A 15,675-nucleotide genomic window follows, 5' to 3' on the forward strand; every position below is an offset into this window, starting at 1 on the left:
ACTTTATCAACTCGTGATGATATAATTGATATCAGAAGACACTTGGGTGAGATTCTCTATATAGCACCACTAATATGACATTCGTTGTTTCAGATACAGGAACTAGAGGAGCGCCATGTGGGCCCGATGAAAACCAGCCAAGATTTGAGACAACAAGATCAGACTGGTAGACTTTATATTGTGATCAGTTGCATGCATCTATTGAGGGTATGCCTTTCCCTTCAGATTTAAGTAAACCTAAGGGAAAAATTACGAGTCAAGAACTAATATTTTCTAAATAGTAGTAACATGATAACATTTACTGTGGCTTTAGAGCTTGATAGTTATGGTGGTTGAATGGTAGAGTTGGATGGTTGTGGTGGTTGAATGGTAGAGTTGGGTTGTTTCAAAGGTTGAGTTGTAGATTTTCGTAGTTGCAGTGGCAGATGTTGATAGTTAAGGTAGTTGAATGGTAGATTTGGGTAGTTATTGTATTTGAATGGTAGAGTTGAATGGTTATGGTATTTGAATGGTAGAGTTGAATGGTTAGAGTAATGGTTGGATGGTTAAGATGGTTGAGGTGGTAGAGTGATTACAGGGGATAGAGTTCAGTGATATAGTTGAGTGGGTTACATGGCTGAGTTTGATGGTAGAGATTGACGGTAGAGTTGGATAGTAGAGTTGGAAAATACATTTTGCTAATTAAAGTGATGCGATTGGATGGTAGAGTCTCTTAGTGAAGTTGTTGAATTGTATTGTGGAACTGGAAGTTACAGTTGTCTGGTGGAGCAGGAAGGTGGAATTGAGATGTAGGTAAGGATGGAGTTCAACTGTACAGTTCGATGCCCATATGTGACAGACTTATCATGGATAGTAGTACTTGGTGGTGAAATTTGACGTAGACTATAAGACCTGGCTGGCAGCATGTAGTACTTGGGTTTTTTTTCTCGAAAGTACAAGTGGGGACCTGAGAAGGGTAGCTGTGTTGAGTGTTTGAATTAAATATTCAACAAATGGTTTATTTGGATGCACAGATGTACAGTTGAGTAGGTGCATGGCCAAATGATGTGAATGGTAGAACTGGATGGAAGCTTTGAATGGTAGAACTGGATGACATATTTTGTTGTAGATTTAGTTGAATTGGTATGAATCAATAACATCTAAAAAATGGGGGTGGGGTGGGGTGGATAAAAAAGAACCAAGGAGCGAAATGATGGTTATGAATTGTGAAAGGCACATGTGGTTTGAATACTTCGTGTCAGTTGGCAGTGTTGTGGACATAGCCATGTCAGTGAAACCATCTTTTTAGAATTATATAAATTCAAAAAGAAAAAAACACCTTTGAATATAAAATGTTAACTTACATACGTTCCTCTGCTTCTCTGCTAATTGCTATCATCAATTAATCTCATTTTAAACAACATTCCTGTACTTCATTGAAGTTGTGATAACCTGTGCCCAATTACTTTCAAGTACATACACGTGACTGTGTTAAGACATAAGCCATCCTCGATAATCTCCAGGGTAATGTTCATTGGTAGAAACTGTATGAAGAATTGTGTGTTAGATGGCCCAAAGTTTGTTATCGGCTGCGCTGAAAATCGAAGAGAAGTAATATTGCCACTCTAGACAAGGTAAGGCCAGATCAAGCGGAACAAAGCCGGATAGGTTATCAAAATAACAGTCTCTGGTGAAACCCTAGCATACTGGCGACAGATGAGCGTATATCAATATTTGGGTAATGAACACACGTCTTAATCATTTTCATATGTTGGTTAATCTTTAAGAATGACAAGCTTCATAATGTCCGATTCACTCAAGCAGGCAATGGTGAATATGGATATACTTCAAGGGCCTGATTTGTTCAAAATTCAAAATGGTTTACAAAATAAAGACTCGCGACTGCTCTGGCTATTTATGGTACACACACAACAACACAACTCCTTCCATCTCCCATCCAACACACACGTACAGACACATCAACACACCTTCTTCCCCCATCCAACACACACCTACACACACAGCAAGATACCTCCTTTCACCATCCAACACACACGTACACACACATCAACTGACCTCCTTCCCCCATCAAACACAAACGTACAAACACCACAACACACCTCTTTCACCCATTTAACCAACGCGTACACACACAGCAATACACCTCCTTCCCCCATCCAACACACACGTACACACACAGGAACACACCTCCTTACCCCATCCAACACACACGTACACACAGCAACACACCTCCTTCCCCCAAGCAACACACACGTACATACACATGAAAACACCTCCTTTCCCAAACCAAGACACACGTACATACACAGCAATACACACCCTTCCCCCATCCAAAACACACGTACACACACAGCAACACACTTCCTCCCCCAAAACCAACACTCACGTACACACATTTCAAAACACCTCCTTCACCTATCCAACACACACGTACAAACACAGCAATGCACCTCCTTTCCCCATCCAACACACACGTAGATACACATCCACACACTTCCTCCATCACAACCAACACACACGTACACACACAGCAATACACTTCCTTCCCCCATCAAACACACGTACACACACAACAATCCACCTTAGTCCCCCATCCAACACACAGGTACACACACATCAACACACCTCTTTCCCACATCCAACACACACGTACAGACACAGAAACACACCTCCTTCCCCGATGCAACACACACGTACATACACAGCAATACACGTCCTTCCCCCATGCAACACAAGCGTACACACAGCAACACACCTCCTTCCCCCATCCAACACACACAGCAACACACTTCCTTCCCCATCCAACACACACGTACACACACAGCAATTCACCTTCTTCCCCAATCCAACACACACGTACACACACAGCAATACACTTTCTTCCCCCATCCAACACCCACGTACACACACAGCATCACACCTCCTTTCGAAAATCCAACACACACGTACACAAACACACAGCAACACACTTCCTTCCCCCATCCAACACACACATGCACACACAGCATCACATCTCCTTTCCAAAATCCAACACACACGTACACACACAGCAAGACACCTGCTCCCCCATCCAACACACACGTACACACAACACACCTCCTCCCCCAATTCAACACACACGTACACACACAGCAACATATCTCCTTGCCCCTTCCAATACACACTTATACACACAGCAACACACTTCCTTCCCCCATCCAACACACACCTGCATACACATGAACACACCTCCTTTCCACAACCAAGACACACGTACATACACAGCAATACACCTCCTTCCCCCATCCAAGACACACGTACACACAGCAATACACTTCCTCCCCCCAACCAACACTCACGTACACACACAGCAGCACACCTCCATCCCCCATACAGCACACAAGTACGCACACAGAAAAACACCTCCTTCCCCTATTCAACATACACGTACACACACAGCAATACACTTCCTCCCCCCAACCAACACTCACGTACACACACAGCAGCACACCTCCATCACTCATACAGCACACAAGTACGCACACAGCAAAACACCTCCTTTCCAAAATCAAACACACACGTACACACACACAGCAACACACCTCCTTCCCCCTATCCAACACACACGTACACACACACACCATCACGCTTCCTTCCCCCATCCAACACACACGTACACACAACAACATACCTCCTTCCCCATCCAACACACACGTACACACACATCAACAAACTTCCTTCCCTATCCAACACACACGTACACACACTTCAACACACCTCCATCACCCATACAGTAAACACTTACACACACAGCAAAACACCTCCTCACCCTATCCAAAACACACGTACACACACAGCAATACACCTCCTTCCCCCATCGAACACACACATACACACACAGCAATACACCTCCTTCCCCCATCGAACACACACGTACACACAGCATCAAACCCCCTTTCCAAATTCCAACACACACGTACACATACACACGGCAACACACTTCCTTCCCCCATCCAACACACGTACAAACACATCAACACACCTCCTTCCCCAATCCAACAAACTCGTACACACACACACAGCAAAACACTTCCTTCCCCCATCCAACACACACGTACAAACACATCAACACACCTTCTTCCCCAATCCAACACACACGTGCACACACACACACAGCAACACACTTCCCTCACCCATCCAACACACACGTACATACACAGCATCACACCTATTTTCAACCATCCAACACACACGTACACACACAACAACACACCTCCTTCCCTCATCCAACACACACGTACACACATAGCAACACACCTCCTTCCCCCATCCAACACACACGCACACACACATCAACACACTTCCTCCCAAATCCAACACACGTACACACACATCAACATACCTTCTTCCTCCATCCAACACACACTTGCACAAACAACAACACACCTCCGTCTTCATCAAATACAAACGCACACAGAAACACAGCAACACATCTCCTTCCCCCATGCAACAGACACGTACACACAGCAACACACCTCCTTCAACCATCCAGCATGCACCTACAAACAAAGCAACACACCTCGTTCCACCATCCAACACACACGTACACACACAGCAATGCACCTCCTTCCCCAATCCAACACACACGTACACAAACAGCATCACACCTCCTTTCCCCCTTCCAACGCACACGTACAAACACAAACACACTTCCTTCCCCCATCCTACAACCACATACACACACAGCAATACACCTCCTTCCCTAATCCTACACACACGTACACACACAGCAAAACACCTCCTTCCCCCACCCAACACACACGTACATACACAGCAATACACCTCCTTCCCCCATCCAACACACACGTACACACACAGCAATACACGTCCTTCCCCCATCCAACACACACGTAAACACAGAGCAGTACACCTCCTTCCCCCATCCAACACACACGTACACACAGAGCAACACACCTCCTTCCCCCACCCAACACACACGTACACACACAGCAACACACCTCCTTCCCCCATCCAACACACACGTACACACACACACACACACACACACACACACACACACACACACACACACACACACACACACACAGCAACACACTTCCTTCCCTATCCAACACACACGTACAGACACAGCATGACATCTCCTTTCTAAAATCCAACACACACGTATACACACACACACACAGCAACACACTTCCTTCCCCTTTCCAACACACACGTACACACACAGAAATACATCTTCTTCAACTATCCAAGACACAGGTAGATACACATCGTGACACCTCCTTTGCCCATCCAACACACACGTACACACACACACACACACACACACACACACACACACACACACACCAACACACACACACACCAACACACACACACACCAACACACCAACACACTTCCTTCTCCTTTCCAACACACACGTACACACTGTCAAAAGGGCAGGTGGAGCATATTGTTACCATTCTCTGTTAGAATGTAGATTACATAAAGTCTAATATTCTAAGTATCATATTCTCTCCTCCAGTGTCTGGTGACTTGAAGACTGGGGTCTATCAACAAGCCGGGGAAGAAGCTAAACAACATGGAGGTAAAACTGGAGACTGTCTGAACATTGTGTTTGGTGCAGTGTAGTATATTTGGTTGGTGATAAAATAAGCATTAGATACAGACCCAACTTAACTGGCTCTGGGGGTAACTTAAATATTAGATAACTAGCTCAGACTAATGAACAAACTTGTACCTGATTGTTATTGTTATAGAAATAATCACACGAATGTACTGCGTAGATCTGGTACTTAAAACCTTGTGAATATGTTGTATAGACATTGTACTAAAACCTGAGTATTTGATGTATAGATCTAGTATTACAGACCAACTGGATATTCATGCATTGACGTAATACTAAATCAACTGAATATATTGTATATAGTAAATATAATGTTGATATAATGTAGATCTGATATAAAGTGTAGAACTCGTTTGTCATTTCTGAAACCTAACTGTTTTTCTTCAGCCTCGAGTGACGTGGAGGAGATGGGAACAAACGCCACAATGAGAGAAGCTGATGGAAGTGATCCACGTCAAGGAGGTGAGAGCAGTAGGCAGGACTGTGGTACTGGAATGTCACGCCAGTGTCAACACTTGTATCACAGTTCAGGATAAGTTATTGTTGCACGTCAAGGAGGTGAGAGCAGTAGGCAGGACTGTGGTACTGGAATGTCACGCCAGTGTCAACACTTGTATCACAGATCAGGATAAGTTATTGTGATGGAGTTGAACCAGTAAATACAGAATGTGAAATGTGTTTTCATTCGCTAGATAAGCTCTGTTCCAAACGTTACAAAATGGACAAAATTTACACCTGACATTCGATCCACATATATTAGATACAATGTACAAGTATTTGCTGTATTGTATTGATTGACAGTGACATCACCAGTACAATGTACAAGTATTTGCTGCATTGTATTGATAGACAATGACATCACGTGTACAATGTACAAGTTTCTGTTACAGTGACACAGAAAGACTCCAGCACCCGCCATGTTGATGCCCTCCTTGCTGCCTGCTATGATGGGAACATGGCCGAGGTGAAGCGTGTCCTGGATCTGGGGCAGGTGGACATCAACTGTAGAGGAGAGTTGAGCCAGACACCTGTGATGAGGGCAGCAGGTGGGGGACACAGAGACGTGGTTGAGCTGCTACTGAGTAGAGGAGCTGCTGTGTCACTGGTGGACGAGGACGGTAACAGCACCCTTCACTGCGCCTGTGTGGGAGGCGACGTGGGGACGGTGGAGATGATACTGTCTCTGGACGTGGTGGACGTCAACTGTAGAGGAGATTGGAGCTGGACACCTGTGATGTGGGCAGCAGTGGAGGGATACCACAGAGAGGTGGTGGAGCTGCTACTGAGTAGAGGAGCTGATGGGTCACTGGTGGCCGAGGTCGGTAACAGCATCCTTCACTACGCCTGTGATGGAAGAGATGTGGGGACGGTGGAGTTGATACTGTCCCGGGACGTGGTGGACGTCAACTGTAGAGGAGGGTTGAGCCAGACACCGGTGATGAGGGCAGCAGGTGGGGGACACAGAGAGGTGGTTGAGCTGCTACTGAGTAGAGGAGCTGATGTGTCACTGGTGGACGAGGACGGTAACAGCACCCTTCACTACGCCTGTGTGGGAGGCGACGTTGGGACGGTGGAGTTGATACTGTCCCTGGACGTGGTGGACGTCAACGCCAGGAACGACGACTGGTATACAGCGGCCTACTTGGCGATAGCCCATGGACATCATCAACTGTTGGTTCTTCTCTTGTCACGTGCTTCTCGGTGAAGTCGTGTGGTGTGGTGCAGACAGTGATACGTCGTCGTATTTACATTATTATGGTGTTTGAGGAGAAATATAACTTGTTAAAAACATTTTCAGACATTTTGTCATTTGTTTTTATGTGGATGTTTTCATGATCAGGTAAGAAGATAGTTGACTGAGTGTAAATACAGATATTGTGAGGTTAGTATATAAACACCACATCTCGTAACATATTTCTGTGTTTTTTTAATGGCAAATAAGTTTAAAATTATTCTTGAACTATGCAACAATTTGTTTGTTTATATGTCGATGCACTCTGTGACCTCAGACGGAGCCGATGTTCTCCCGGCGGATGTGGCGCTAAATGTACAATGACAGTGACGTCACACTGCTGATGACGTTACGCCACTGCGGTAACGGCCGTACACCAATGTGTTGTTTCTCCACAAAATACGATATCGGCGGCACAATGCTGTCGTTACGACAGAAGTATGCATACGCCAGTACAATGCTGGTAGCACGTGGCCGATGTTAGTTTCAAAGCCAAGCACGTGTTTCCATATAAATTCACTTTTAAGTGCAAAATACTGCTGCTGAAATTTAACAGGGAGTAGGAGTAGCGCTTCCACGCTCTCACAATCCCCAGTAGACCTCCCTGAGCAGTTTTATGAAATCAATGCAATGTAATTGTAGAGGCCTTAGGAACAGTTTTAACGATCTACAATTATTATCACAAAATTTTACACATCGGCTTTTAGTCTACAACAGTCATAACTGAAAAGTACAGATAAATTTGAAATGCGTCGATCCGATTCATTTCATTCTATCTCCCCTCCTGGTGATAAAGCCACTGGCGGTGCATCTATTCTCTTGAGGCAGGGTGTTATCCATAGCCCGGTTCCCCTTAGAAGCAATCTTCAGGCTGTTGCTGTCCGTGGTTCTTTACAGATAACCTTTACTCTTTGTTATTTGTATTTGTAGCATGTGGCCGATGTAGTTTCAAAGACATGCACATATTTCCTTGTGGTGTCTTTAACGATTAAAATACTGCTGGTGAAACTCAACCTTCCTACAACCTGGCCATGGGGTGGCTGGCTCTGTGTTTCGTCCAGTACCGCTCTGTGTTGACTTGGCGGTCCCCAACATGTACACGTGTATTTAAAATGTTACAACGTTCTCATTTCTGTACACAGTGTAACGCAATTGTATAACATTCACTTTGAGCTGATTATCTTGATCAAAGACGAATATATACGTCTTTGTCTTAATTGGTGTTGGTTTCTAATTTGATTTTGCTAACCCGATGTGCGAAATCATAAGTCAAACTTAAAAAGAAACAGTTGATCTATACTAAGCATGGTTCCGTGTCCCCAGGCGAGTTTGGATACACAAAACCTAACGTTTCCGGAGTAACCTTAAGTGTTCTTGAACAATAATCAGGGCGTTTAATTACTCGAAAACCATTACACGTACATATATACACAGTATGGTCTTAGAGCTGAAATAAAAACACATTTTGACTTGGTTAACCAATTCCTTTTCTGTGTATTGGAAGCTGAACACTCTCCTACCCAGAGTTCCATTGGGCCAGCATAGTACCTCTGCCACAGGCCAGAGAGATTCCTCACATCTTGCACAGTCCATGGTATCACTGCGCGGAGGTTGAATTGTCACCTACCTGAAAATATATGTGCACACATTCAGCGTGTTTCAGTCATCGTGTTAAAAAAGGCAGTAGTATATATTACAAAATGTGGTCAGTCTTAATGACTGGATGGATGTACATTTAAAAAACATAAACATCTTACACAATATTATCCAATCACAGCTGTCATATGCCTCCATCAGGACTGACGTTTACATACGATACTGTCTCAGGGAGCAGCTAAGTTGTATTTAATGTAGTAAAACCTGAAATGGGCGCTTTGATCTCCCTTTCCGCCATTTTAGCCATAATAACTTTCCGAACAGAACTGATTTATGGCAGCAACCCTTAAACGAAAGAAACCAAAAAAAGAAAGAGAGAGCGTGGAAGCTTAGGGCTCGAGCCTGAGTGGAGCCGCCTCGGGTGCTGATCTTTGTGGTGGTAGCAAATATTCAAAAGGGTTAAAAAAATGTTTATTGATATAGCAGTGGTTTTTGGGGTAAACGATTGGAACACGTCTACCGGAGGTATAGCAAGATGTATTTGGTACCGTTGGAAAGCTTGGAATCTCTAGTCTTCCAAAACCATTGTTGCCAGATTTGAAAGTGACAGGCAACAAGTCATTTTGGGGCGTTTCTATGGTAACCATGCTATGTTTCAGAGAACATAACTGCTACATATAAATGTCTTCACTATGAATAGTGATTTCATCAATTTTGAGAATGTTTGTGCTGATCCAAGCATCCGATTACAGTTATGCGATTTGTTGCTATTCTTGCTTGACATTCTATCTTATATCTCGCATCTTTATTAACTGCTGTGTATCTTTATTAACTGTTTGTGCTGATCCAAGCATCCGATTACAGTTATGCGATTTGTTGCTATTCTTGCTTGACATTCTATCTTATATCTCGCATCTTTATTAACTGCTGTGTATCTATTAAATACAGCACCATGTATTTGTTATTATAAGACACCTCACAGACTTAGCTTTCTAGCAAAATACATCTCAGGCAAGTAATTGCTAAGACACATGGGAGTCATTGTGTTTCCATGGTTACCATGCATTTTTAATCGTATCATGGAAATGCATTATATTATGCCTTTATGTAACTAAACATAGATTTCAAGAGTGCTCACAGGTGTTCGTGTGATTCATGACTCCGGGTGATAAAGTACATATGAAGAAACACCTTCAAGGTCAAAACTGGACTAAAAGTCAATACCGGCAGTTTATAAAATGTCTAAGAGCCGATTGCATTATATGTTCAATTAGTGTTATTCTGTTTGGGGTCCTAGTGTTAAATGGTGGGGATCTAATTATGTATGACCTTCAGATATTTTAGATAGTTTCAAAGGTCAAAGTCATGGTTCAAATGAGTCGATAAATCATGAAAGCCTTACTTTACATAATTATGTCAGTGATGGACTTATAACATGTAAGTTGGTTGTTTACAAACAAGAAAATATAGATGGTCAAAGGTCAAGGTTACATGAACATGGCATTATATTGTATGCTCAGTCATATGTGTTATACAGAACGCCATTATAACTTGTAATGCACAGTAAAAAACGTGATCACTTCAGACACAAATGGTTGCCAGGACACAAATGAATGCATCTTTATTTTGTATTTTACAGTTATGTAATTATCATCAGATGTAATCATCCCTCACAACATCATTTATAAGAGCACAGGAAAGATCATAATGTTAGACTAAATGGTTTCCAGACATCTCAGTCAGAAAATCAATTTGCAGTGACAAAACAAATGATCTCAGTGATACGGAAACATATACCAACAGCCTTTCTGAGCAAACTTTTAATGAAGAGAAGCCCTGAAACCTGAAAACCTGAAGGACTGAAGCTGAAGCTGCGTCAAGCTCATGTGAACAAAATGTAAACAAATTCTGCCAAGGCTCTCTTTATTGTACTTCAGAGTAAGCTTTTCCGTTTTTACAGGCTGAACCACAAATACATGCACTGATACCATGTGGCAAGCACTGGCACTCTCCTCAAGTTGAGCACTGATCATGAGAGTCAACGCAGTATAGATGGATCAAATCTCTCATTAGGTGCAGCATCTTTCAAGAACATTACAGGAACTATGGAATTTCCTTCATTCAATTTCCATCCACAAGAAGTAGGAGGTGGCAAATCGGCTGACTAACATGGCTGTGACACCACACAAATTGACATCCCATTACATGCTGCCTGAAAGCATCTTCAGTAGGGGGAAGACACGAGGCAGGCTTATCTGTGGTGGTTGCAGTTTGTACTCGCAGTTCGTCAAGAGTCGTAAATTCATCTCTGACATTTCCATACAGCGCCAACTGCAGTTGGTGTTGTGTCCGAAACAGAGTGAGTGAGTGAGTTTAGTTTTACGCCGCACTCAGCAATATTCCAGCCATATGGCGGCGGTCTTTAAATAATCGAGTCTGGGCCAGACAATACAGTGATCAACAACATAAGCACTGATCTACGCAATTAGGAACCGATGACATACCAACCAAGTCAGCAAGCCTGACCACCCGATTCCGGTAGTCACCTCTTACCACAAGCATGGGTTACTGAAGACACATTCTAACCCGGACCTTCACGGGTTCCGAATTAGAGAGACCAAACTGTTCTAGGCCAGTCAACATTCCGATATGCTTACACGGTGTGTTACAAGGTGTCTTCTTGCCTATCGTATATATGCAAGATGTTGTGTCATATCCAATGAGCGCATGTGCTGTTGATAGACAAAGACACACACTTTCACCCAAGATGTGACATATCTCTAAAACTGGTATGAAGCGTTCATGGTTCACTGTATTGCCCATGTGTTCACAATGCATGTAACACCTTCCTTCGATGAGTCCAAGGGTACAATAGCACAACAAAAGTACCAGGACATCAGTGTCATCACATCTCACCACAGTGCGTGATTCGAGGAACTCTCATAGATTGCAGGCGGAATTAGTTTTGGTGTCAGCCTCCTCCTGTGTTGAGAACAAGTGGATGATTTCTTCAATACCTTGTGACCTGACTGATTTGACAACTTTGCCATCAGTGAATCCACCAGCAACCATTAGCTTTTGTTCATCTTTGATTCTCTCTCGCATGTTAGAAACAACATAGGAACTTTCATGGTTCACGATTGCTGTTTTGTTAGCGTTGTTGGTAAGAAACCGCTGACAATGTGGAACATTGCGGGATCCAGGTACAACATGGGTTGGTGACTGGAAACAAAGGCGCTTTCAAAGAAGTTCAGCAAGATCATCAAAGGTTTTGAAACATCTTTCATTGAAGGTCCTAGGCATTGTCATGCCATCAATTAGGTATGATGTTGGTGATTTACCTTGTGCATCAGTCTTGAGATTACTAACTGATTCTATTTTCTTACCAAGCTCTGCCTTCTTTGTTTTACATGGTATTCCTTCATTGGTAAACAGAGATAGAAGAACACTTGCCAACTCATGTGTTAGTAGATTTGCTAGGTCAACATCTCTGTAGTCACAACTGAAAACCAGCGCCGGAACAAAACCTCTGAATCTGTAGCTGGGGTAATACTTTCACTATGCTTCTTCCCTTTGCAATCTGAGAAAGTAAAAAATTTTTAGCGAGTGAGAGGCTTCCAAAAGCTAACAATCGTCGATGGTATGTAATCTGTGATCCTTGGTCAATACAGTTGATAAGAGAACATTCAACCTCCTTCCCTGCTACAAGGCCTGTACCAATGTTAATTAAGTCCTTTGGTACAATATTCAATTCAAAAGGATTCTGCCATTGCTCTTGTTCTCGAATGCAGATAAATATTCTCCTGTTATGTGCCTGGTAAGGGCACCCTTCCGCAATGTGAAGCCAATTATACCCCCTGTACTTTTGCATTTACGATTGATTGTTTGTTCAAGTGCTTGATCTGTTGGTACCTGTTCTTCTGACCAGTAAAGCTCCTGCTTGTAAATGATCATATAAGTCTGGTTGTGTTTTGCCCAAATTCTTCATTTCAGACACATAGACAGGGGTGAATTTAGAATACAGCGTGCGACCAGCAGCCTGAAACCATGGTATTGTTTCAGATACAGCTTCAAGATGAAGATCAAAATCAGCATCGGATTATCCTTAGTAGCAGTACATAAACGTTGCTGACTGTTGTCTTCCTGTTATCCTAAGGATAACCAAAGTTGTTTCGAGAAGAACTACTGTACCTCACGACACGATGCTACCTGTACCTCACGGACGTCGCATGATGGTCCACCATCATTCACCAATATCTTTTTACTCAGACAGGGGCAAAAATATCGCTATTAGGGACCTGTCACCGTACCGCTATTCCCTGTACTACTTGCAGAGTAGTGAATACCATAGATGGATCTGTTGGTGATGCATGGATAAATGGCAAGTACCTAACAGTTGCAACAGGCACATTTCTAGTGTTGAGGAAAGAACTGAATGCAGACCGTGACGGAATCTGTTCTTCCTGAGAGAGACATTGAAGAAGTATCCACGAGAAATCTTGTCTTCCAAATGATTTGTAACTTAGACATTGCTGAACGTTATCATTAACAGCCAGACAAGGTTCTGGACGCATTGATGGCTTCTTGAATATCACAATGTTCTTTTCCATTTCAGATGCCTCTAATTCACTGAGGGGTTTCTTTTGCAGTCGAACAATAGGTGGGACATCAGCAGAATGGAAATTCCGTTGATAAATAACCACCGCCATGGCGTATGTTGTACATTTCCCATCAATCGTTTCCTCATTCTGATCAAAATGGTCAGTAGCTGCATCCACCAACATCAGTCATGTGGTTCTAAGAAAAATAGGGGCGGTGGGGTAGCCTAATGGTTAAGGTGTTCGCTCGTTGAGCTAAAGACCCGGGTTCCATTCCCCTAAAAGCGGCGTAAAACCAAACTCACTCACAGAGAAAAACAGTATTGTAGATACATAAAAAAATTGTTTTTAAAAAACATAATGATCTACTTGAGAAAATGTATATGCACAACTGCTCTTTGTTATTTCATATGTTTTTTCTTTCAGTTGATTGTGATTTTTGATGCCATGTGATGCAGAATCTTATCTTGCAACATCGTCTGCCCCATGATTTCCTGTTGTCTGCTACTGTCAGCCCTTGCAGAAAGGGGGCAGTCACCGTGCACTATTTTGTTCATATAGTAAACCATAACCTTTCCTTTACCAAAAAGCATGTAATATTCATTAGGCATACACAAATTAGAAGTTCAGTCTAGTCTCAGTATATTTTGATCTGACAATGACTTTGACCTTTGGAAATATCTGAAGGTCACACATCAATAGATCTCAACTTTAGCACATTTAACAATAGAGCCCAAAGAACCCCTTCTAACTGAACTTATCATGCAATCGGATCAGAAATTTTATGAACTGCCGGTATTAGTAAAAATTCACTAAACAACTGATGAATACGGCCTTGACCTTTAACCTTGAAGGTGTTTTTCCACATGTATTGGGTATCAGGTTGCATAATGACATAAACACTTGTAAATATTCTTGAAGAGAATAATAATAATAATAAGGGCCTGATGATATACGCCTCTCCGTGGTGAGCCTAGATAGGGGAATTATATTCCCTGAACCAAACTTGCTTCACCCAGTTAGGGCTGACCCCCCGAAGCTGGTTTTTCACTGGGTTACAGACAGCCAAAAGGAAAGTTTAAATTCACTTCCGCAGCCCAGTCAGCCTTCCTCCGGTAGTGACACCAACCATACTGGAGATGGGACTTGCCCCAGGGGAAGGCACAGAACCCGACCAAGAATATCTTGGTCAAACCACCTTAAAACCACACTACTTGAGTGTGCAAGAGCGACAGGATGGCCTGAAAATCCACGTATCAATGGAAAGTCGCTTAAGCTGCATTGGGACAATGCCATGCCCATGTATGCTTACCTGACTGAGCAAAATCTCCGCGACCAATTCCAGCGGCTTAAAAATCTCTTGCCCCGTGAGCCAGTTCAACCCACAACTGGTGCCCGTCAGGAACCTTTGCATGAACAGAATGCTCAAGTGGCAGCAGACCCAAAACTTCTAATGGACGTCCGTGTCAACCTCTTTCCTCTTGCTGATGGAAACTCTTCCGGCATAGAGCCAATTGGCCCCGAAATTCCGGATGCTCAATCTTCCTCTTCTTCAGTTGCAGATCTTTCCGAAAACCCTGTGTATATTTTGTTTCATTCTATTTATGATGAAATATTTGACATACCTTTAGAAAAACGGAGGCCAATTCAACAAACAAATGTATCTTTTCCCAAACATGAAATTAATTTATTAAATGATATTATTTCTATGAAACTTTCATCGGACTGTTCATTACATGAAGTTAATTGTTGTGTCTATGCTTCTGCTCGAACCTTGGAGGAAATTCACACAGTTTCCAAAGAAAAAACAACTAATACTAAGAACAATACACCAAAGAAAAACCGGTTTCAAGTAAAACTAACGGAAACGAGAAAATACATTTCCTGGATAGAGCTGTGCCTGAAACTGAGGTCGTCCAATGTCAAAATGGCAAAAGACAATTTGGAGAAAATTAAAATTGCAGTACAAGACAACAAAAGAAAGGTACTTCTTCAAATTGTCGATTCCCTTAAGGCAAAAATAAAAGTTTGGACTGAAAGAAAGAAAAAATGGGAAAAGAAGAATAAATTCATCAAACAAAATAAACTTTTTAGAAACAATGAAAAGATCTTCTACAGGCAA

The 15,675-nt window shown here is 42.7% G+C and overlaps 2 protein-coding genes and 1 long non-coding RNA gene across 4 annotated transcripts in view; all 3 read left to right on the plus strand.

The window, feature by feature from the left end:
• LOC124278065 (interaptin-like) overlaps window positions 1-15,675 on the plus strand; it is a 280,656-nt gene that overhangs the window by 30,567 nt on the left and 234,414 nt on the right. The gene's annotated exons all lie outside the window — the stretch shown is intronic.
• LOC124278064 (ankyrin repeat domain-containing protein 1-like) overlaps window positions 1-15,675 on the plus strand; it is a 104,142-nt gene that overhangs the window by 3,684 nt on the left and 84,783 nt on the right. For both annotated transcript variants that reach the window (XM_046713819.1, XM_046713820.1), the window contains exon 7: window positions 94-166. In XM_046713819.1, the coding sequence (XP_046569775.1) occupies window positions 94-166 (73 nt within the window). The remainder of the gene's footprint in view (window positions 1-93; window positions 167-15,675) is intronic.
• On the plus strand, window positions 2,526-2,907 carry LOC124278074. Its single transcript, XR_006898971.1, has 2 exons — window positions 2,526-2,561; window positions 2,606-2,907. It is a non-coding gene; the product is annotated as an uncharacterized LOC124278074 (long non-coding RNA).

The sequence above is a fragment of the Haliotis rubra genome, unplaced genomic scaffold (assembly GCF_003918875.1).
Source record: "Haliotis rubra isolate DU_JTF1 unplaced genomic scaffold, ASM391887v1 Scf230, whole genome shotgun sequence".
In the NCBI taxonomy this organism is placed as follows: domain Eukaryota; kingdom Metazoa; phylum Mollusca; class Gastropoda; order Lepetellida; family Haliotidae; genus Haliotis; species Haliotis rubra.